Raw genomic sequence first — 23168 nt, forward strand, 5'->3', positions numbered from 1 at the left:
TTTAGCTAAATGCAGTTACACCTCGGTAATTTTAACAAGAGCCTGTAAGAGATATAAAAACCCTCATGCATCTTCTCCATGCAGAGTCCAGGTTTATTTCGGTGCTGTTAGGCATTTATTTGTTGTTGCTCTTTCACACCGTTTTGACCACATCCTCAGCCCATAGACATTTTATAAAAATACTTGTAAAAACACCCACCGAAAGCCTACACAAAAATACAGCAGGAAGTGTGACAAACATGACTGTATTGCAGGGTTAAGTTTTTTTTGTACATTTTTAACTTGAGCTAGCTTTCAACCTTTCCTGAGCTTTGCCTTAAACAAGGTATAAAAAGTGGTCTTACTATAAATGAGCAAAAGGGTGCTTTTAATAAAGTACTAAAGTATTGCTAGAGTATTTTTATTAAATAGAAATCAGTTCACTTCTATATCAGTTTCTCTCAATTTGTACCCCTTTAATTACTCTTCCACATTGTTAAATTTATTATTGCTCTCCTATCAAATTTCTTTACAAATTATACTTTTTTTTAAATAACAAAAGAGACACTTAACAAATGTGCATGAAAATGTTAACCAGCTATTAATATTAACTTTATTTATATGGCACTTTTCAAAACACGGCGTTACTATGGGTTATTTTTCCACGCAGACATGAAAGATGTTTCACGGCGGCAGCTTTAGAGAACATCAATACTATTAAACACAATTTGTAATCATTTAGAGCAGGCATGACAAACTCACTACTTTGATCTTAAGCGTGTCGGATCAGTCAAACTCCTATTTTCTGTCAGTGTAAAGAAACTAAACTACACAACTGTGAGATGAGGAAAAGATGTGCAATTTCAATAACACGTCTCGGTTTTTGTACATAATAGAAAGATGCTGCTGTTGAAAACAAAAGAAACCTGTGAGCGTGGATCTTTCTGTAAGAAATAAATGTGTAGAGTTACTGAAAATGGCATTGCTCAGACTATCCTGTGATTATAAAGTACACATTTTTATTTATGTATTTTTTGTTTACCACGAACCCATTCTAAAAACAAACAAACAAATAACTGGAAAACTGGAACTTTTCTATCATTTAATTGTTTAGCTGTTTAGCTTTAATTATGTTTGTGTAACATGAATAACCCAAGGTTAGGTATTTATCAGTTGAGGAGCTGTAAAAAAAAAAGAAAGAAAGAAAGAAAGAAAAGAAAAGAAAATACAGTTAAAGGACCAAAAGGACCAAAATTCATGTCCTCCCTTACATTTTCCAAAATGGTCATTTGGGCCACAATGGAGTCTTTGCTGGGCCATTTCTGGCCCCCAGGCCTTATGTTTGAGTGCAGTAAATAAGAGCTTAGAAACTACTAAATGGAACAGTGCACGACTCCCATATATATATATATATATATATATATATATATATATATATATATATATATATATATATATATATATATATATATATATATATATGCAGTATAGTGCACTATTAGTATTTGGATGTAAAGGAACTGACTACTAGAAAGCTCAAACCAAAGCCCGTCCTGATACCTGGGTTGATAATGCGGTTTTTCTTGCTACAACAAATCTGATGAAGAACGATGACGGTGCAGCAACAGACACATGACATCCGGATGTTTGTCCTTGTCCAAGCGGTTGCCAGAGCAACGCAGACACATGGCCGTCATCAAACTCAGCCAGCTGCGTCACTGGAGGAGACGGCGGTTCAACTGACGACTTCCTGTTTCTGAGAAAGCAAGCGAGGTGTGTGCAGTGCCCCCCCCCCCTCCCCCTCCGTCTCCACCACTTCCACCTTCACCTCTGTCCGTCCATTTATCACAGCTCCACCCCCCTTTCCATACATTTATTGCCCTCCCTATCGCAATGTTTATCTTTCCGTCGCTATCAGCCGCCCCTTTCTCGCTCCCTCAGCACGCCCACGCAGCTGCACTCCTTCACCTGCCGATACCTCTCCGGGTGGACCAATAGGCTGCCGAGATGGTGTTCCCGTGGCAACAACAAACAGGTAAACATGGGTGGAGCGAGGACGCCGCGGCTTTGCAACAACGTGCAGAATACTCCCTCGTATGTAGGCCACAGGTTTGGTTTCATGCTTTTTTTTAAAGGAGTTTTTTCTGTTCGGGGATTTAAAGTAACTGAGGGAATCTTTCTAGAAAGTTAACCGAACTATAGGCCTGTTATACATAAACATTATATTAATATATACATATATTATTTGCTCTGCTAAAGCTACCTTACTGCTAGCTTAAACTTTCAGTAGGCTAGTTTAATGATTAATTGGTAGTGAAATCAGATTTTAGTCCATTTAATTTGGTAAAGTGGTAAAGTGAATTATTTATATTTTGTTTTGTTTTTTAAATAAATGATCCAATGATATGTTTTTCCATGTATAAAGTGTCTTGTGTATATCATATTTTTCCCATTCAGTCACACGTAAGAAAAAAAAAAACATTAACAAGGTGAAAACACACTCTGCGTCATGCGTTATTCAACTCCCTGAATCCAGAAGGATATCTTTGTATTTTACATCTACTTGTGAAGACACGATGATAATCTTCCTCTCTCCTTTCAAAAATTCCTGCATACAGATCCGGATAGACATCAAAAGGTAATTACTTCTAATCTGGGCCGAGCCCAAACTCCATAACTCTTTGAGTAATCCTGCAAGCATACATCCTTGGCGGAGGTTAAAAGACAGCGAGGGAAAAGTGTTATATTCCAAAGAGGGGATGGTTTTTGGACCTTTTGCAGGTTGGATTCGGTCTGAGAAGCAAAGCTCGGGGCAAATTAATGTGGAAAAAGTCTGCAAAGCAGCTAGTTGAGCTAACTGAAGGTGACTCAGACAGACATTTTTATCAGCACTTCCCTTCTCTTATCTGGAAATATGGTGACCGGACACTTGAAAAAAAAAAAGGGGGGGAGGACACAGTTTAAAGAGACCCAAAACGGTGAAAATAAAGAAACAAAGCAATGGGAATTGGCTCTTGCATACACTTGGACACGACTTTACTCAGAAACCAATGTAAATATGTAAATGGCTGCATATTACTTTTCTTTTCCCCTTTCACTCCTCACTGATCCACCCCACCCTGCAGCTGTGCAGCAGGTCAGTGCTCCCTCTCCCTCTCTCCCTCCCAGTCTGGCTCTTTGGTTCTCACCATAAAAAAGCTGCCAATCTGGCTGGAAGAAGACATAATTGCCATTATGACTGCTGCGGCCCTGCACATCACACAGTATGCTGATTGTTCCTCAGAGCAGGAGGAGAAAGGGGGAGGAAAACACTGTCTGCTCTGTGCAGACGCCACACAATATTATCATAGCGTGACTACAGCTCATCCACACACACAGATACACACAGACAGGGTCTCTACTCACTTTTTTCAGCCCACTCAGACTCTGTAATCTTTCAGCTAAGCGCAGAGCAAACACGGGTTTCTATAGGGATAAAAATCCATACACCGCTGCCTTTAAAGAAACAAAAGAAAGAAATTGTAACTGTCAATCCCTGGGTAAACACACACTTACACACACAGTGCCACCACCAATAGGAAAAGATAGAAGGCCTGAATGGAAAAGCAGCTTGTACCAGAACAGGAACACCCAGTTAATGTGTGTGCGTGTGTTTCTGAGAGCATGTGGAGCTGAGGTTTTTGGGAAAGCTGACCTTACCCCGTGTCCAAGTCCACTTCTTCAGCTCCAAAAATTAAAAGGTCACAAACACATTAAAAGTACTGACACTTTAACAACTCCATAATATAAATAAATAATTTTAAAATAGCTTCAGCGAACATGTTACACACATCCTGGTGTAAAAGCAGCTCTGTGCAGAGGATGTGAGAGCACTGATTAGCTGCAGGAAATATCCATTCCCACAGTAGTAAACTGATGTATTTCGAAGGGAAACGTCTTTATCCTTGATACTTGATTACACGGCTTATTCGGCTGACGGCACAAAGAAAAGGGGCCAGGGAGTCCCACCTCCAACGGGTGGAAGAAAACTGTGCTGCATCTGCATGCGCGTGAGAAAACAACCCCACGTGCACGTGCCGCTTGAGGGATTTGAAGGTAGGATCTCGCAAGCCGCATCAAAGCCATTAGACTCGCTCAACAGACTTTATTCAAGCATTTGCCGCTCGCTGAGCAAGTCGAGCCAGATTTCAATTTTCTTTGTTTTTTGTTTTTTTTCCTCTCCTTGAAACCTTAAATTCTGCCCGAAGCAACAGAGCACAGAATTTGTTTTATTTGCTCAGTTTGGAAACAGTTTGATGAAGGATTTTTGAATCTCATAACTACAAAAAAAGGGGGGAGGGTCATAAAGTTGAAGGTTTATTTGATTAAAAGCACTGCTCTAGTCTCACACAACCCACCACAACTATTAAGGAATATTACAGCAGGCCAGGGGCCAATCATATTTATCAGGAAAATAAATTGTTAAGCATTTAAAGGTCTATAAGGTCATAAAAGGCCACTGACACCAGGCCTATAACTGCATATTTTACTGCATTCAAACAGCTGTTCTTCAGGTGTGAATAGTTACATTTTAGAGTCTGTGCATCAAACAGAGCTAAAAACCTTTTAAATTATTAATATTAAGTAAATTAGAAAATAGTCTGCGGGCCAGCTGGCACACTATGGCATGCCCGATTTGGCCCCGCAGGCTATAAATGGAGTATTGCTGCCATAAAGACAGCTTTAATGACACCGTTAATGTTCGCTTCCCTCACTTTAATTGAGGTTTTAATTATGCGTTTTAGCCCCGAGGTCACAGAGGTTTCGGATATCAGAATATCTTCTATTCAGAGGTATGCAAATGTAAGTTTGAATTGTTTCAAGTCAATCTTGTAAACACGAGGAAAGTAATTCAGATCTGTGCCTTTACAGAGATGTAAATGTGAAAGTTTAACAATCAGAGCTTCTTTATTCATTTATTGCTTGAGTACCTAATAAAGTGACCTCTAATCAATGCTTAATAGCCACCTCTGTGTTCCTGGATGAAATGCTCCTGAGCCACTTCAAACTCTTTCTGCAAACTTTTTATGCAACAAGGATCGAGTCATGTGAAATTTAGTGTCATATGACAGGTCCTCCGCAGCCTTTTCTCACAGGACTACTGCACAAAGTCTCTGTAAAAGTGCAATAAACCTATTTTAAAACAGAGACAGAACTGATGATTTCATGGTTTATTAAGACATACAGGGACATCTTTCATCCTGTAACCATGACGAGAAAGTAAAGGTTTGCTTAATATAATAGAAAATAAGAATTATCGACCGGTGTATGTGTGACGCCACAACTAAAATGAAATAAATTAAAACTATACACACACACACACACACACACACACACACACACACACACACTAAAACCAGTTACATTATAGACATAATCGTCTCTTTGGTGCATGCATTAGCATGATATCTATGACATTTCAGCTTTCTGAACAGTAAGAAATAGAAATGCTGTACTTGTTCAAACAAGTAAATACTGGAAAGCATTAAAACAGGAAAGCATCACCACCGTTTCCCATTCAATAAGTCGTTCAGTTACAGCACTGTATGTATGACAGTACACGGTCTTGAAGCTGACCCAGGATCAGGCTGAAGTGTTCAATTTGACAAACAAAAGGCGTAAACCAGAGGAGCAAAGACAGTCGTTTTTAAACAGAGCAGCCAATTAATCCGTTTTCTTGCCGGCGGCCAGCTTGTCGACGTGTTGAGCGAAGGTCTCGGCCACAATCAGAGGGAAGACCAGAGAGGCATCGGCGTACACCTGAGAACCAAGAACAGAGCCGCTGATCACTTTTCTATTATGATAAAAATCATATTTTTTAAACAATGATGCTGTATTATTGTTTTTCACTAAAGTGAAACCAGACAGTTTTCCTAGTTATGCTTTTCAGTGCCTTGGATGCACTCTGAGTACAAACACTGTACAGACGCTGCCACCTTGAGGCCAAAATGAGGAACACATCTCCTAGTTGCACCACCATTGACACCATTTTCCCCCGTTCTGTTTGACTTGTTCTCGTTCCTTCGTTGTGTGCGAAGAATCTGTTGCTCTGCTTTGTTACCTCGCTGCCATTTCTGGTCCAGTATGAAAATATATCTAAACACTTTGAATGCCCCTAAAACACATTTCACTGGAAAAGAAGGAACTCTCCAAACATGGAACAATGAAAGCAATAAAAACGCAAGTCGCTCAGATCAAACAGAGAAATTCTTTGTTATTAAAAACTCACTGGCCACTTCAATTTGCACATCTATTCATACACTGCTGAACTACTGGGATTTACATACAAGAGAGTGATCTCAAACTGGTTTTCGGAACAGGACAATGAGTTCGCTGTACTCAAATCACCAGACCACAGTCACCAGATCTCAAACCAGCGGAACGGCTTTGGGATGTGGTGAAACAGCAAAGTCTCGTCAGAAAGCCGACAAATCTGCAGAAATGTGTGATGCTATCCTGTCAATATGGATCAAAATCTGTGAGGATAGTTTCCAGCACCTTGGAGAATTAACACAGTTTTGAAGGTAAAAGGGGTCCAAACCAGCAGAACCAAGGCTTATCTAATAAAGTGTCCGTGACTCTATATTAAGCATGACAAAAAAAAGAATTAAAAATTAAAATGCTGGTGGCTCCCAGTACCTCCCCCCAGCCTCTTAATAGCACCTATGGTGTAAATGTAAAAGTTCAAGGTGATTTTCAGAAAAGACGAGCTCTGACCTTGAGGTTCAGGTCACTGAGATCCAAACTTACTGCACTTACAGTATGAATTTGAAAATCCCGTGTTCACAAACCCCCTGATAATACCCCATCAACCTTTGACAGCTACAGGTAAAAACCCAGTAATTTAATATACTAGCTTAGCTTCTCAGACATTACTCAGTAGTCATGAAAACAGAAATGTTTGGATCAGTCTGGCCCGCAGTTATACGATCTCAACCCTGCTAACCAACCAACTCTAACCCAGTGGTTCCCAAACTTTTTTTGCTAGGCCCCCCTTTGTTTTACAAGAAAAACGTATGCTTCACCATATTTTCTAGTCTTTGGCTTAGAATGAAGTTGGTTTGGAAACATATTCAGCGATGCTTCATCTCCTGCTTTGCGTTTCTGTAGGCGCCCGCTTTGTCCCCCCCCTTTCATACCGCGCCCCCCCTGCCATGGGCCCCACACTTTGGGAAGGTCTGCCCTAACCCAACCAACCAACATCTCCGTGATGCCTGAATGATCCCATAAGTGCATGGAGCTGATGTGTCCAGTACAGCAAGCGTATGGGTGTTATGTACCGCACTCTTAAAAGTCTTCAAAGGCGTTTTCAGTTCTTAAAACACCTCTGAAACTGACACCCTTAGACTTGTGTGCTTAAAAAAATAAAAATAAAAAACCCCACCAAAAAAATCCCCCAAAGACATCTCAAAATCTGATGTGAATAAAGACCATCTGACGTAAAAACAGGAGGTAAAGTTGACATTTATCATCACCTTAACAGGTTTGGCATCTGTTCTGATCTTGCCCCAAGATACAGCCTCGTCCGGTCTGGCCCCGGAGTCGGAGCCATCAAACTCCTGCCCCGTGTTCACATACACCACGTAGTCCGCTCCATTTCTCTGGCAGGAAAGAGAGAGTGTCAAAACAGGATTCTGATTAGGTTTGTGAGGAAGTTTGCTTTACTCGTTTAAACTTGTTAATATTTCTCGAAATAAGAACAATTTCTTATGAAATTGTCACAGCAACTTACAGGTAGAAAATCACAGTGAATCTGAAGTAACTGCAGGCTGTAACTGTTAAAGCAGCTACAGTGGAAATACTCAGACAGCCCACGTTCCTCAGATTTGTACTCAAGTAGAACCTCTTAGGTATAACCTAATTTATCAAACTTTTTCAGAAGTGAGAAAAGTTCAAGCCAAAGATAAAAGAATTTAGTTACCATAAGATTTGCATTGGATATATGATGTTTGACCAGCCCCCCTCCCAGGATGATCATCCCAGTCCTCTTGGCGAAAACCGCCTGGCTGTTCAACCTGCGAATATCTGAAAATAAAGCGCGCATTAGCAACACGAAACGACTAAAAACCTGCGTTTTAGTCAGCAACATCGGCGCCGCTACAAACCTTCTACGATGTCCAGAATCAAGCCGGGGTTCTTATACGAGTGGAAGTAGATCATGTCGCCCAGAGAGCCGTCTGTCAGAGCGGGGCTGAACACCGGGATGTTATTCTGAAACGCAACACAACAGCACATTTAGCCACCAAACAGCACAGACAGTTCAAAGTAAGCAAAGCAAGTGAGAATACGAGGTGCATAACCACCTTGTATGCCCAGTAGTAGACAGACTCTGTATTATTTATCTCCTTTCCAAGTCGGTGGATCATTTTGGAGGGAGTCCAGCGGGTGCCCTGGAATCACAGAAACTTCTTATTATTCCTAATTCTTTATAAAGTTGTATATTACATATTAAACCTAAAAGTGCATAAGACTAACAACTATTGTTGCAGTAGGCTTTGGGGTGCAGGGAGCGACTCACCTCTGTGTTCTGCTCCAGCAACATCTGGTCCAGGATGGGCATCAGCCAGTCTTCAAATTTACAGTAGTTATCGTTGGGCACCACCAGATTACCAATTCTACAGCCAGTGAAGACAGAGGGAGACGGACAAGGACAAAATCAATACATCAGCAGGTTTGTCTATGTGAACCAAGGTCACAGATCAGCACCTGCCTGTCAAATCCTTGCACCAACACAACATGTGCCATTTGTGATGAAAGCATAGAGAATAAGAAACTTGTCCACGACTATGAGGTCAAACACTGTGTCCTTGGGTAAGAAACTGTACCCCGAGTTGCCTTCAGTGCATCCATTGGGGTGATCAGAGTGTGAGTGTGTGATTGGTAGATATTAGTGCTTAGGCATCGATAAAAGGACTGTATGTATGTATGTATGTATGTATGTATGTATGTGTGTGTGTGTGTGTGTGTCTGGGTGAATGAGGCTTGTGGAAAGGTGGGATTATATCATGCGTTATATAAGCACCAGTCCAATCCATTTGGTTTACTGGCACTGCTTCCTCTCTGTGCAGTGGCATTGATTCTAAGGCGAATAAGCATGTTTTCTTTAAAGTGGACCTATTATTGCTTTGCCTTATATGCTGTTCATCTACACCGTTTAAAAAAAGTTTCAAAAGGGGAAGTCAAACAGAAGAAAGCCAGGGGGATGAGCTAAAACAGAAGCTGAAGGGTGGCCACGACAAACAGTTTTATATTTTACTATTAATATTTTTATTTTACATGTTAGCTTACAGATAAACCACAGCAGCGCTAACAAACCTGTTGATGCCTCTCAGGCGGAGCTCCTTGCCAGGGAGGCTGAAGTCTCCCAGGTAGGTGTGAGCCAGGCACTTGATCAAATCCTCCTCCACGCCTCCTGCTGTGGTTACAATAACATCCACCTGACGCAGAGGAACAGATTCTGAGAAACCGGGTGACTGATTTAGAGCTTATGTGGATCGTTACATAAGACGTGTCATTTTGTACCATTTTGTGCTGCGCCAAATAGCGGATGCTTTCTCTGACTCCGGAGCTGATGAGGTTGGAGGTGTACCCCAGGAAGATGGTGCAGCCTGACTTTGGGGTTTCCGACTCATTTCCTTCCCCTTCCTCCACTGGTTCAAGACGCTTCTCGATCTGTGGTGGTCAAAATCATTGCTGAGCAACAGATAAACAGATATTGCAAACATACAACGTGGATCACTGTGGCAACAACCACACCTTACAAGTGAGCTGGCTCCAAAACCACCGCTGGCTCCAAAACCACCGCTGGCTCAATGTCAACTTCATCAAAGTCAACAAATTTGTAATTTTACACTCCATCTCCAAGTTTTGAGGTAAACAGAACGCAGGAGAAAAGTCAGGTTGGATTGTGGGTGTGACACATGTGCCCAGTCTGGAGTGACTGATAAGTTTTTTGAATGAGGAGGGCGAGTAAAAGTCTCTCAGTATCAGTGGACCAAGACTCCAGGAAGTTAAAAGCTTTTAGGGTTCTTTGTTTTGTTTTTTTAAAATAGTGACATATTCATATCAATATGATCCCTATGATTCCCATCAATAGGACTCCTCTTGTACTGCAGTGGAAGAAGAAATGCCAAAAGATGCACATAGCATAACCTGGGCAAGCAAAACCAAAACTACTATAAGACAGGAGAACGTGTGGGTCCAGACACCTTGTAGTCGTTTACTGAAAGTTAATAACCCCCCCAAAGGCTGTCCTCTCACCATGGTGTTGATCTCCTGGATAGCCAGGGCTAAGCTGCTGGCCTGGAAGCCCGTGGTGAGGTAGGACTTCAGCACCGCATGGAGATCGACTCCCTGGTTGAAGTCGTAACCTCTGATTTTCGGCATGTCCTCGGGGAGATCGCAGCTAGGCTTCAGGACAGCCTCCATGGCAACTGAGGGGGCCTGGTCTGCCATCTTTTCTGCAAAAGACAATCACCAAACAGAGGCTCTTTGAGATTTCCACAGAGGTGGGCCTTCAGCATATTTTAGGTAAAAAAAATAAATAAATATAACACACACTTGCAGATCCAGCTTATTCAGGATGAGATTCATTTGAATGTGCAAATGTTGGGAAGAACATTTTCCTGAAACATTTGGTTACTGGAGTGTTTGCATGTAAAGAAACTAAAGTTAGTGGATTCCTAGTAAAAATTTGAGTAACTGAATTCCTGGAAAGGCTAGCAGCATGTTTCTAAGGTGGATGTCCATCCTGCAGATTCCTTTAAAGTGCACCTCCTGAAGTTTTCCTGATTTTCTATTCATCATTCATTACAGTGCTAAAAACCTCATAGTAAGGTCAACATATGTAAAAGTAATCCGTGTGAACCAGAAGTGGAGACTATAGACTGCTTTGTTTCTGCTATTTCTTTTTGGGCCTCTGAATGATGCCAGTGAGGGAGGATGTCTTAATCAGAATACTTTATTAATCCCGAAGGAAATTAGGGTTACAGCAGGCAGCACGCTAGTGGCGCATGCGCACTTACAAAGGAACCTTCTGACCAACTTTACGCAAACATCACATTGGGGAGACATGTCAGAAAGGTAGGCTGATAGGAAAAAAACAATGAAAAATACATAACATGAGGTAAGAGGAGGAGAAAAAAAAAAAAAAACTCCACTCAGACTGAGCTCCTAGTGGGAGAACAGTTTGATAACAGAAAAAACACCTCAGCACAAAAAGCACATGACTATCAATACACCATAGAAACACAAGACAAGCAACAGGGGCGGGTAAAGGGTAAGAGAGAGCCGGTGTAGACAGTGCATCCGGTCCTGCAGCATGTCTGTGCTGGTCCAGTCGGCTGCCATCTTCCCCGGTAGGGCACAAACATCGAAGGCGTTTGGAAAGGGAGGGGGGATCAGTGTGTACATATCAGTGTGTGTGTGTGTGCGCGTGCAGAGTTCAGCTGAGACAGTGTCCTTCGCCCTGCCAGGCTAAGTAAACAGTCTTCCAGCCAACCCAGGTGGCCTTGCATGGGATGGGGGGGGGGGACAGTCTAAACACAGTCGTTATCAGGGTGTTTTGTTCAGCTCCAGCCTTGAGACCGCAGCTGGCGCCAAGAGGGTCTCCGCATGAATTGATGGTGTTTTTTACTTTAGTGCGAACAACTCATATGAATTTCAAAGCTGTTCTAACAGTCCAACACTGGTCTCTCAATCTCCCGTTGGAGAGCCGTGAGCTTTCTATGATGTTATCCAAACTTACGTTCCGTGATGTTGTCATTGTTTTTGCTCAAAGAGCAGGTTCTGAGAACTCACCACTGCAGTGCACTTCCCAAGATTAATTAATTTGGTCAGCTCTGGCTCTGTGAACAACAGCTCCTCCCATCTGCTATTGAAACCTTCTGTTTCCGAGGGCAGCCAATCAGGAGAAAGCAGGTTTTTAGGGAAGCATTGCAGGCCAGGTACAAGATAAAAAATTATTATTTTAACTGTTATTTACATAAAGATACTCTAGTAAAGCCCATAAGTAAAAACATGGAGCTGGAAATGAGCAGATAGCGGGTCTGTTGTATATTCTCGTCTCTGGTGGCTCAAAATCTCTTTAATTTCATACCGTAGTTGAAGTGGAGGAAAATTACTTTAATACGTTTTTGAGGCGTGCAACAAAAAAAACAACTATGTATATTTATTACCACAGCACTGTACTGCAGTTACATTGCTATAGATCTGCTGCACAGAGACATACGGCACAGTTTACTCAACTATGCTGTAACTTTACTTGTTAAGACTTCACATAAACATATTGCAAGCTTATAAAATCAGCTATCTGATTTTATGAGTACCAACACTGTCGTGAGAGGTGACTGGGCATTGATTTATCAGGATATTCTAATACTTTGTTTGAGGATTACATATCTGGTGACTTTTCGTTACAACACATGCTAATGTGAGAGTAAGCAGATGAATATTTTAAATGTAAATGCGACTTCTGGCCATCACATGGGTTTTGATCAGCTTTAAACAAAAAATAACATCGATTTCACAGGCACAAAATATCGAAACTTTAAAAACCCTATGGTTTAGATGTAAAATTCCACTTATTTTTGGAATAAATGTCTTTGTACAGGGACTAGCCTTTATTAAAAGAGCATATGGCGTTTAGCAGGTGCTACAACATCAATGAAAACATACAAAATCCATGTGATAGACGTTAGCTAGAAGCTAACTCTGAGTCAAACTAGCTTGAATCGCGACTTAACATCTAAAAGAGAAATGAAGACATACCTGTTCTTGAAGAGGCGTCAGGTGATGAAGAAGGCTGAGCAATAAACGGCTGTCACTACGCGCAAAAAAACAAATATTGAAGATTTGTATTCCCCTAAACGTCGCATGGATCGCCTGTGAGAAACGAGCTACTTCTACGGAAAGTGAAAAGGGACAAATGTGATCCAGGTTGCCCTTTTCTTCTTCTTCTTCAGTCAAGTTTAACGGCAGCTTGCATCCAAAACTGTTGTATTACTGCCAGGTTGCCCTTTTTTTTAGCTACTCTACCTTTGTGGTGTTCACGGTGTTTTTCTTTCACATCTTCCGCAGATAGACAAATAGTAAAATTTTAGATTTTTTTCCACCCCTTCTTAGATCTCTACAGAATTCCGTGAACTTTCCCATTGTTTTGAGTGTCGATCAGTCCAGTGAGAGCTAATCGCAAATCCTTTGTATGCTACACCCACCAGTTGCAGTCAATCATGATCACTAATGAGAAATTAACAGGCCTTGACTATTTCAAGTCATAAGACATTATAGAACCCTCAGCGCTACTTATTAAAAGATTTAAATGAGTGTATGTACATATTGGGCCTGTATGTATACTGTTGACACTGTGTGGATTAGAGAAAATCCTAAATATAATATAACATAAAATCTTCTGTCAAAGTACAGACGCATAATCTTGTTTTAAGGGCAGACCACATCTCTAAAGCACAGCCTCCAGCAGTGCCTGTGAAGAGATGTGATGTTTGTGACATTTCCACCACTGTGTTGTCTGACCTTTTCTATCACAGTCTTTGAACTGGCCCCAACAGGGAATTAAAAAACAACAAACAGAGGAGGATACAGGTCAAAAGGGAAAGCCAGGAGCATCTCTGAGCAGATGCTCCTGTATAACCTGAGCTGTTTAGATCAGGTAAGTGACTGGTGTAACTCATTTTTCTGCTGCTAACTTTGGTGTCATAGGAGTATGTTTTTGTTGTTTTTCTGTGTTTTTGCTCTCAAGACAATGTCAGGAAAGATGTGCAGCAGCAGCAGCAGTGTTATTCAGGCACAAAAACTGGTGGATCAACTTCGGGTAGAGGCAAGCATGGAGAGATTCAAGGTGGGTAAGAATCTAAATCATCTGTTAATTTGCTTTATAGAGGTGGGCAGATTGATATAAAAATTAATTGTATTGATACCAATGCTGGTATCGGTATTGGATTGAGACTAAGCATGATATGGTCGATATTTGTTTCCATCCTCTACGTTCAGTATGTAGATCACTAAATTGTATTAAATTTTGTGTGTGTGTGTGTGTGGGGGGGGGGGGGGGGGGGGGGGGGGTGTAAAAAACCTATAATTTAAACATGCGCTATGAATGATGTCTTAATCTTTTTGTGTTTATTGTCACATCAGTTTTATTTAAAGCCTGCGGCACATTTAAACAACAGAAGCAGATCCAGAGTGCTTTAGACACATACACATTTACATCCCAGGTCTCCCAAAAACAGTTACGAAATACATAGAAATCTGAAATGGTCATTTCAGTGGTCATTAAGATGTGTTCAGAATTTGAAAATGTATGATTCATCTGGTTGAATTTATGACACACTGGCCTCCCGACATAAGCTGCTGACATAAGTTAAAGGTATCAGTATCTGTATTTAGCTGGTATTGGATCAATATTAATTTTTAGTATCACACAGGACTATCATTTTATACTTTAATTGCTAAATTGCCAAAGTACTGAATATATATGTATTTTTTATAAAAACTTCCCATGCTCACTGTCCAACAGTTTTTCATACTTGTGTCTAAAATCCAGTCAACTCTCTGCCCCTGCAGATCTCTCTGACAGCAGCAGATTTAGTCCAGTACTGTCAGGAGCACAGGCGCAGTGACCCCCTGCTTACCGGCATAGCTGCTTCATCCAATCCCTTCAAAGATAAGAAGACCTGTTTGATTCTTTGACAGCTCCCAGACGGCGCTGTGAGGAAAACCTCTGTCCGAGAACGCAACCACGAACATGTACTGTGTAAAAGATACTACATGTTCTCATCTGGAAAATCATGAAAGAATCCACGCACTTGATTTTTAGAACTTTTAATGCTGTCTTCTGTGGAAACAGTCTCTCAGCATGTTTGTAAATGGATTTTTGGTCAATAGTAAAAACACACACAGCATATGGACACAAATAATAACACTTTCCTGACTGTATTCAATTAAATAGCTATAGAAATACAATCAGTTTGTCACAGAGCAATAATTAGTTTACTGTACATGAAATGTTTAAGTAATTATTCTTGTATAATGCCAGTTTACATATGAGATTCAATAAAGGTATTATAATTACAAACATTTACATGTCTGTGGTTTCAGTGCTGTTTGAACACTTAAAGTGTCCTTAAGAGTGATTCAGTGAGTTTTGGCACAAAATGAACATTTTTGGGGTAAACAATGAAAATAAACATTTGCTTTTCCTTCCATAGAAAAATCTTTTCAGTGGATCAAACAAGATAGAAATAAAAAAAATAAAAATAGAATGTGAGGGTTTGTGACAAGACTAAAATACCTGAAATATCCTCCACCACATATTTACAACTAAATTAAACAACTGAAAGCAGTCATTTCAAAATAGTTCACTTAAAAATTAAAAATAACCTGATTGGTCATCATCTGTCGTCATTTCTTCCCTTCTGTGTTTGTCTGTTTACTCAGCACTTACATGACTGTTGATGTAGCCAGCCTTCCAGGCAACGGCAGCTTCTTTATTTACCTTTGTTGATTTGTATAGAGACACAGAACAACACAACAAAGACCAGGGTTCCTGTTTTCATTGTTACCATGTAGTTGCTTCCACTTCATTTTCGAGGCCTCCACACTTGCACCCTGACGTCACCGGACGCTATAGCGAGGACTCCGGCCTCCACGCTCAGCTGAAAGTTTTCACACAGTGCAGTGAGAGAAACAAGAGGGAGAGAGAAGACACATGAACGATGAAAAGAAGCCCACATTAATAAAGTTAAAATATCATCACTGATGCCCAGAAAGAGAGAACTGTCAGTACTTTTGCGATCACTAACATTGAATTCCTCCAAAACAGTTCAAAATGTGTCATCCTTGATCAGAGTATGACCTCCCTAAAGGAAACTATAGCAACCCCTTCAGCTACTGCAAAACTGACAGATCCTAACCAAAACCAGAAAGAGAGCAAATATAAAACCAGTTTTAAAGTCTCTGCATTGGCTTCCTGACAAGTTTTATACGGTGTGTGTTTGCTGGGTTGATTTTTTTTTTTTGCACATGTTGTTGTTCTGTAAACCATTCTGAGCTACGAAGTTGTATAAAAAAGTTGCTATATAAACAAAGTGTTGACTGACTGCACAGCACTCACCCCATGGACTCCAGTTTGATAGTGCAGGGTGCTTAACGTCCTCGGAGGCGCGCATGGTATATGAACCTGTAGCGCAGGCGGAAAAATTACAATTCAAGACTTTCAAGACATTCAGTAGCAAAGTTCCAGCAGCTTAAGGTAACGAAGAATTCTCTCACCTTGACGGTGCAATCAGATGAACAGGTGTAGAGGCTACCGGGGGATCTGTGGATGCCGGTGATCAGAGCTGTGTGCCCCACATCAAACTGAGAGACAGGCTTTAAGGTCCCCGCCTGCATGGAAAAGGAGTGGAGCATGCCGCCGTTGTCTCCTGCCCATACCTCACAGCCACTGTAGCTCATGGACAGCAGGTAGGAGCTCAGCTGTAAAGTGGTGGGGTGGGTGGAGTTAGTGGCTTGGTGTAAAGATGGATATGAGTATGTTTACAAAAACACAAGCTCTTCAAGAAATCTACCCGAAGTCTCTTCAAGCCTTTGCCCGCTCTGCGGTCATAGACAGCCACAGTGCAGTCTTTGCTCCCTGAGATGATGTATTTGTCATCTGCACAGAGGCACATTACGGCGTTACTGTGCATACGGATGCTTTTCACCAGTGGTGCAGCAGCTGTGGACAAAAACAGACAGAACCCACCTCAGCAAGTCATTTGTCTATATAACTGCTTTGTATTTACTAAACTCTTGACTCTCATGTGCACTTTCTACACAGCAAAACAAGCTTCATATAAATCCCTCTCACCTCTGGTGTCATACATGCTGACCCGCTTGTCAAATGTACCAGCCAGCAACATGTCGGGCTGACAGGACAAGCAGAGAACAGCAGCCCCGGTCCTGATGAGGGCCCTATCTGCACCTCCTGCCTGCAGGTCCCACAGCCTCACAGTGCTGTCAAAGCCCCCTGAGGCCAGCAGAGGTCCTTGAGATGCCAGGCACCAGACCCAGCCTCGATGGCTGCTAAAATCACCCTGCCGTCCCATCGTTTGCAGCAGTGATCCCAGCTCCAGATCCCAGAGCTTTACGTTCCAGTCTCTGGAAGCTGTGGCACAGACCTTCCCCTCTCCCCCAAGAAGGAGGACCGAGTTTACATGGGCAATGTGGCCTGTAGGCAGGGTAATGCATTCCAGCGCTGGTGGTGGGCTTGGACTTCTTGCCTCTACATGTTGCCCATTACCCAGATTCCTGTGGTCTGGCAAGTCTTCTTGGTGATTAAGAACTGCGTCTCGGCCCTCGTTGGCAATAAAAACCCTTCTGTGGTCCATTTCTTCTTCCATTAGTGCTGCAGCATCACCCTCTAGTCTGTCTTCAAGCTCTTCTCTCAATCTCGCTACTTGGTCCCCACCTAAGACGTGCTGCATTTCACCCTCTTCACCTTCCACTGCCACCTCCATTGCCTCATCCGCACCATAAGCAACCTCCTGCACTGCCACTGCCACTCCGACCTGACCCTCTCCACCATCATCCTGGCCTCCTACACCAGGCTCCCCATCCTGAGGCATCGCTTGCTCCCTTCTCTCCTCATCCTCCTGGTTTTGTCTGGCTACATGCTCAACTTCACCTGACCAGCAGGTTATGAGCTGTTCCATCTGCAGGCAGGCACCAGGCCAGTCAAAGTCCTCCCTTGGCCCCACTGGAAAAGCAGCTCTCAATCCCACCAACCTCTGTGCTCGGAGCTGCCAGGAGGTTCTGTCCTGCCCCACGTTACTCAGCGCATGGCAGACCTGAAACATGAAGGGGAAGGCATTGAAGGACATTTAAACATCTGCATGAGACAAATGTGGCCATGTGCCAAACATCTGTATTTTCCTGATTCATCTTTAACCCTTTCCCCCCCTTTTGGACGCCTGCTATGGGTAATTTTTGTTTCTCTTTGTTGACCTGAGCAGTTTCTGTCATATTTCAGGGCTGCTTCCAGAAGTTTGCGAGGGTGATCTCTGCCCATGCAGCTTACTAGGGATACCCTTCGAAAAACACAGTGCCCATTCTAATGGTTGTCAAACCAGGTCTTTATTGACATATACAGAGGTGTTAAAACTCATCTTTAAAGATACCGGGGAGCCCATCAAATGTTGTCTTTACAAAAATAATCAACCGTAAAAAAGGCTTTCAAACTAACCTTTGGCAGCACGTTGACTACAAAGTGAACAGGAAGATATGAGACAATGTGGGTTAATATCTCCCATGGTAAGGACAACAAGCCACTGGACTCAGCTGAAGGTGAGGGGCTGATATCTGCTGAGGATGAGTGGCTGGTGGTCAGCAGACTGAGAAGATTAGATAAACACAGATTAATTATTTTCTTCATGACACTGTGCCACATGAAAACCCAGCTGATTGTGTGAGGCTCACCCATGCAGGTCAGGCCTGGTGACTTCAGTGCTCCTCACCTGGTCAGGAAATGGCTGCTCACCGCGTACACCTGCCTCGCCTTCCTGCAGCTTATCGCTGACCTCAGACATCACCTTTCTCCTCCAGAAGGCTAACTCATGGACCTTAGACTAACTTTATTTTGTGTTTTAATAAAGGTGGAGCTCTTTAAGCTAAGCTTAGCCTCAACTACACTGATGATGTTCGTATTCAGGGAAACTCTGCCTGAGGAAAGCTTTAGATAGCCGTCACAAATGAACGCTTTCCTTTCCTTGATAGCTGCTAACTGCAATAGAAATACGGCTTTAAAACGCCCAGATAGCGGTTATCTTCCAAGTGTTGGCTGCTACTCCCTAAAAACAAAACCTGAAAGCGTTTACCGCTTCTTAAAACTTACCGCCTGAGTCAGCGTTACTAAAGCGGAATATAAATCGAATTAAAGGCTAATGTAAGGCAGAAGCACCAATTGTTGTTTCTGTCCTATCATCAAACACACACACACACACAAAAACATTCAAACGGCAGTTCCGATGTCGTCATCAAACTGTGCAGCAGAATTACAATTCTATTGGTTGCGATTGGATCAGCCGGTATGAGGGAGGGGGACACCCTCATCGGTGATTGGTGGATACGTTGTCAACGCGACCATCACGGGGAAGACTTTCCTAAAAGCTTTTGCCCGCTATATGTTATCAGTTTTTGTATTTCGCGTGATGGAGGCTTTCTAGAAAAGTTAATACATTTATTTCTGAAATAAATGTATTGAAATAAAATAATATACACATACTTACATATATATATATATATATATATATATATATACATACATACATACACACACACACATACATACATACATATATATATACATACACACACACACACACACACACACACACACATATATATATATACATACATACACACATATATATATATACATACATACACACATATATATATATATACATACATATACACATATATATACATACATACATATACACATATACATATATATACATACATACATATACACATATACATATATATATACATATACATAAGATTATGGCTCTTAAAGTACCACTCTTATGACCGACATTAAAGTAGTATGCGCCTATTTAACACCATATACAGTTTACACATGACAATTTTATTTCTTATATGAATGAATTTATTTTAACTGTCATAAACAGGATATGACAAGTAATAATAATAACTGTACTGCATTAAAACATTTACAGCAGGTGCCACATCCGGTCTTTTGGACTTTTGGAGATTTATTTCCCTGGATGATTGAGAATGCATCAAGACGAACACAAAAGGAAGTTCACAGCTTTTAGCAGCTCCCCCACCCCCACTCCCCTCCAGAATTCCCAGATAACAACCTAATTTACATATGAATGACTAGACAATTTAGCTTCCACTTGGCTGAAGCTAAAGCCTAGCTAAAAGCCCACCAGCCATTTGGCTGGAAGGCGGGTTTTAAAGGTAGAAAGGTAGAAGGCTGGGCAGTGCTGGTGTTAAGTAATGACGTATGAAGCATGCTTCCGGGTTAAAACTAATTATCAAGGCTGTTGTGTTTTTAACATGTTTTACTGCTTTGTGTCTTGTTTTATTTAATCTGAACAAGCCCCTAATTCAGTGATCACTGTCGGCCTCTCTCGGTTTTTATAACCACTGTTTGTTTTAAAGCTCAGTTCTTAAAGAGAGAGAAGCACTTTCAAGAGCTTCTCTCAAAAAATGTTTTAGGGTCTTTAGGGACTTTGAAATGATGGTGGTTTATGTGATCATAGACAATAGAAAATTCTGAGTCAACTCAAAGCTTATAGAAAAAAACTTTTATTTTCCCCTATTCACAAAAATTAAATAAAAAGAGACACACCAGATTACATCCAACCTGCACCACAGTTCAGCAAAAGAAAAAAAAAAAAAAAAAAAGGTAATACATGAAATTCAACTGCTGGCCTTGATATCAGATTGAAACAAAACTTCTGAATTTGTCTTCCACGTTCTTCCCTCCGGTATGCACCAAGCACCGCCTTGTCCTCAGTACAACCGTGTCAAATTTAACATCATCAGATGGTCCGCTATAAAACAACGAAAACAAACTGTTCTTTAAATAAAAAGAATAAAAAGGAGAAAAAAAAACTTTTAAAGTCCAAAAAAAATTTGTGCATTACAGCACAAAAACACAACATAAAAAACAAAATAAATAAAAAAAAAACTTCTTTTTTTTTTTAAAAAAGGGAAAAAAAAAAAAACAACAACCTGTGGACAACTTGTATTTATGTATCAACAACATGGTGAGATGTGGCAAAGCTTTTTATTTTCTTTTAACTAATTCTTTGTGGCACAGGAGCTGCAAGCATGCTGGTGCAGCCTGTGACCAGCAGGGGGCCACCTCATCTCTCAATGGCTGCCTTCCAGTTAAATCTGCACAGGATGCCCTCAGTTATTCACACTGTGGAGTGCTGCGGCTTAAAGTGGCCACATTAATTAGCAATAAACAAAACTACCAGAATTAAAGGGTTTATTCTAAAATACATAATCTACAGACAGAAGATGATGTGAATCCAACTTTGATCAGGCAGGAGCATGTGTTAGAGATGTCCATCAGGCCTCAGACTGATTGGCGACCTCCGGTGGCTAAATGTGAAAAACCTTCAAACCAGAAACTAAAAACATTTGCTGTCAAAGTAAAAACCGGGCCTTACTGATGCAACAATTTCTTTTCTGTTTTTTCCCTTCTGTCCTTTTTTACTTTTACTTTAAAGGGAACAGTTTCAGTTTCTGGTTAGTGGTGAACTTGGCAGTTTCACCAGCAGTGAGCAGTCTTCAATAGAAACTATAGACACAGAAGCCACCTGGAAGTATTCAAAGCAATTTCGAGGTTATCACTAGAACGCTGTATAAATCCCCTTTGTGACGAATTTCCACCTGGCAAACGCCAGAAAACACTCGTGAAATAGACATTTTTCCTCTAGCGACCGGAGGTTGCCAGGGAGACCCCTGACCGGTCTCTTGCCCTGCGTGGGTAGGATCTTAATCATCATCATCTCTGAAGCTTTTGTGCACCCTGTCCAGCTATTAACCACCAGGCAAGTGGCCTAACTTTACTCCCAAACATAACTTTTTGAGTAGGGCTGGTGTGAAATTATGTCTAAAAAGTACTTCTGGAAACACCAGGCAAACAGCCATATACAGCTCCATTACAACCGTCCACACCATGGACAGTGATGAGAAGATAAAGCAGAGTAAGATAACCAAGATGAGGGAACGTACTATCAGGACTCAGTCTGTTTATCCCAGGCATATCCTACACAGTATCAACGGGTGAATATATGGCAACGACAATCACTAGTTTGATCATAAGCTGGAGAAGTACCTTATCAGTCCAGCAGCGCGTTGCATTGCCATTGACAAGCACTTATAAAGGTGGGTCCCTAAAAAGGGACCAGCTACTAGAAGAACAAGAAAAACGAAAGGAGCAAGACCTGTCAAAAAGCATGCAACATTCATGACAAGGTGAAGCCTCGATGGCTCCAACAGCCATCACTTAACAGGAAGCTGTAATGAAAACTACAGGGGGCGAGGGGGGAGCGACATCCTCAGACACAGGTATGGATTGACGACTGCAAAAGAAAAACACTACAATTAAGATGTCTCCCTCCACTTACATCCTAATCAGTCCATTTTATAAGGAGCTACATTATAAAACTATGTTAAGAGGCCTCAAGTCTTACCAAGTCATCGTATCATTGCTTAACATTATCATTATGCTTACCTCGGCAAGCCGTTAACAGTCCTAAAAATCACTTATCAAGACAAAACGCTAGGTTTCAAGTTCAGTATATTACTGTATGCCTTACATTAGAAATTCTAAATTTATTACAAAAGAGAGAGAAAAAAAAAGTGCATTTATACCAGTAAGAACCAATTCATTCTTGGTGATGTCTTATAGCTCTGTTTTGCAAATACTCTATTTAAAAAGAAAAAAAAGAAAAAAGAAAGCAGCAAATATGATTCTCAGCTTGCCTACAGTATTTAAACTCCTGTTGCAGTGTTGGTTTTTTCCCCAAACAAAAATGCGCACGGGTTGATTAAACCTGCCTATAATCTGCTCTTCGCACATGTGCGCGCTGCCTCCGTTTTAACTACATGGACACTGATTAGACAATATGCATGAAAAGGGAGGACAAAAGAACCACGCACGTGACGGCTTTACGTCATGGCAAGCCTCCCCGTTCGGACGACGACTAGCGCGATAAATGGAGAAGGAAAAAAACAAAACGATACAAAAACAAAACCCATTTACTCTAACGTGCATCACTTAAGAGGTGATCGTATGCCATGCAATATTTTGGTACTGCGGTGGTAAAACCTTAAGAGGACAGATGTACTGCATCTCTTTGCCTCCGACAAAGGAAGGAAAATAGCTACAAGCCTGAAGATTTTCAGCAACCAAGGGAAGAGGAAGTAAACGTGAAACGGAGGGAGAGAGGAAAAGAAGAAAAAGACCCATGTGTATGCACACAAAATGCTTTGATGATTTTTGCAGTGAAAGGTGCAAAAGAAACTGTGTGCACATTGTTACATAGTAAAAGCGCCTGTTTTTATTATTTAGCCTCTGGCACGAGCCTGTTTAAACACCTGTG

The 23168-nt window shown here is 41.4% G+C and overlaps 3 protein-coding genes across 3 annotated transcripts; 1 reads left to right on the forward strand and 2 right to left on the reverse strand.

Annotated features, from left to right (window-relative positions):
- Positions 1-5237: 5237 nt before the first annotated feature.
- On the reverse strand, positions 5238-12913 carry dhps (deoxyhypusine synthase). The gene is made up of 10 exons (XM_085352336.1): positions 12787-12913; positions 10279-10478; positions 9541-9690; positions 9334-9455; positions 8537-8633; positions 8322-8408; positions 8124-8229; positions 7940-8043; positions 7494-7619; positions 5238-5778 (listed from the first exon to the last, which is right to left on the reverse strand). The coding sequence occupies exons 2-10, from the start codon at positions 10471-10473 to the stop codon at positions 5683-5685; spliced, it is 1083 nt and encodes a 360-aa protein (XP_085208462.1). The 5' UTR covers positions 10474-10478; positions 12787-12913; the 3' UTR covers positions 5238-5682.
- Positions 12914-13651: 738 nt separating this feature from the next.
- On the forward strand, positions 13652-14724 carry LOC146633558 (guanine nucleotide-binding protein G(I)/G(S)/G(O) subunit gamma-7-like). Its single transcript, XM_085352337.1, has 3 exons — positions 13652-13684; positions 13775-13873; positions 14599-14724. Exons 1-3 carry the CDS (start codon positions 13652-13654, stop codon positions 14722-14724), a joined length of 258 nt encoding a protein of 85 aa, XP_085208463.1.
- A 793-nt stretch (positions 14725-15517) lies between these two features.
- Positions 15518-18625, reverse strand: fbxw9 (F-box and WD repeat domain containing 9). Its single transcript, XM_085352338.1, has 7 exons — positions 18490-18625; positions 18257-18404; positions 16883-17861; positions 16602-16750; positions 16306-16509; positions 16148-16213; positions 15518-15689 (listed from the first exon to the last, which is right to left on the reverse strand). The coding sequence occupies exons 1-7, from the start codon at positions 18597-18599 to the stop codon at positions 15615-15617; spliced, it is 1731 nt and encodes a 576-aa protein (XP_085208464.1). The 5' UTR covers positions 18600-18625; the 3' UTR covers positions 15518-15614.
- Positions 18626-23168: the final 4543 nt, after the last annotated feature.

Source organism: Diplotaxodon limnothrissa, linkage group LG4 (assembly GCF_057381915.1).
Source record: "Diplotaxodon limnothrissa isolate DT_005_m linkage group LG4, D_limnothrissa_male_GT1.1, whole genome shotgun sequence".
Taxonomy (NCBI): domain Eukaryota; kingdom Metazoa; phylum Chordata; class Actinopteri; order Cichliformes; family Cichlidae; genus Diplotaxodon; species Diplotaxodon limnothrissa.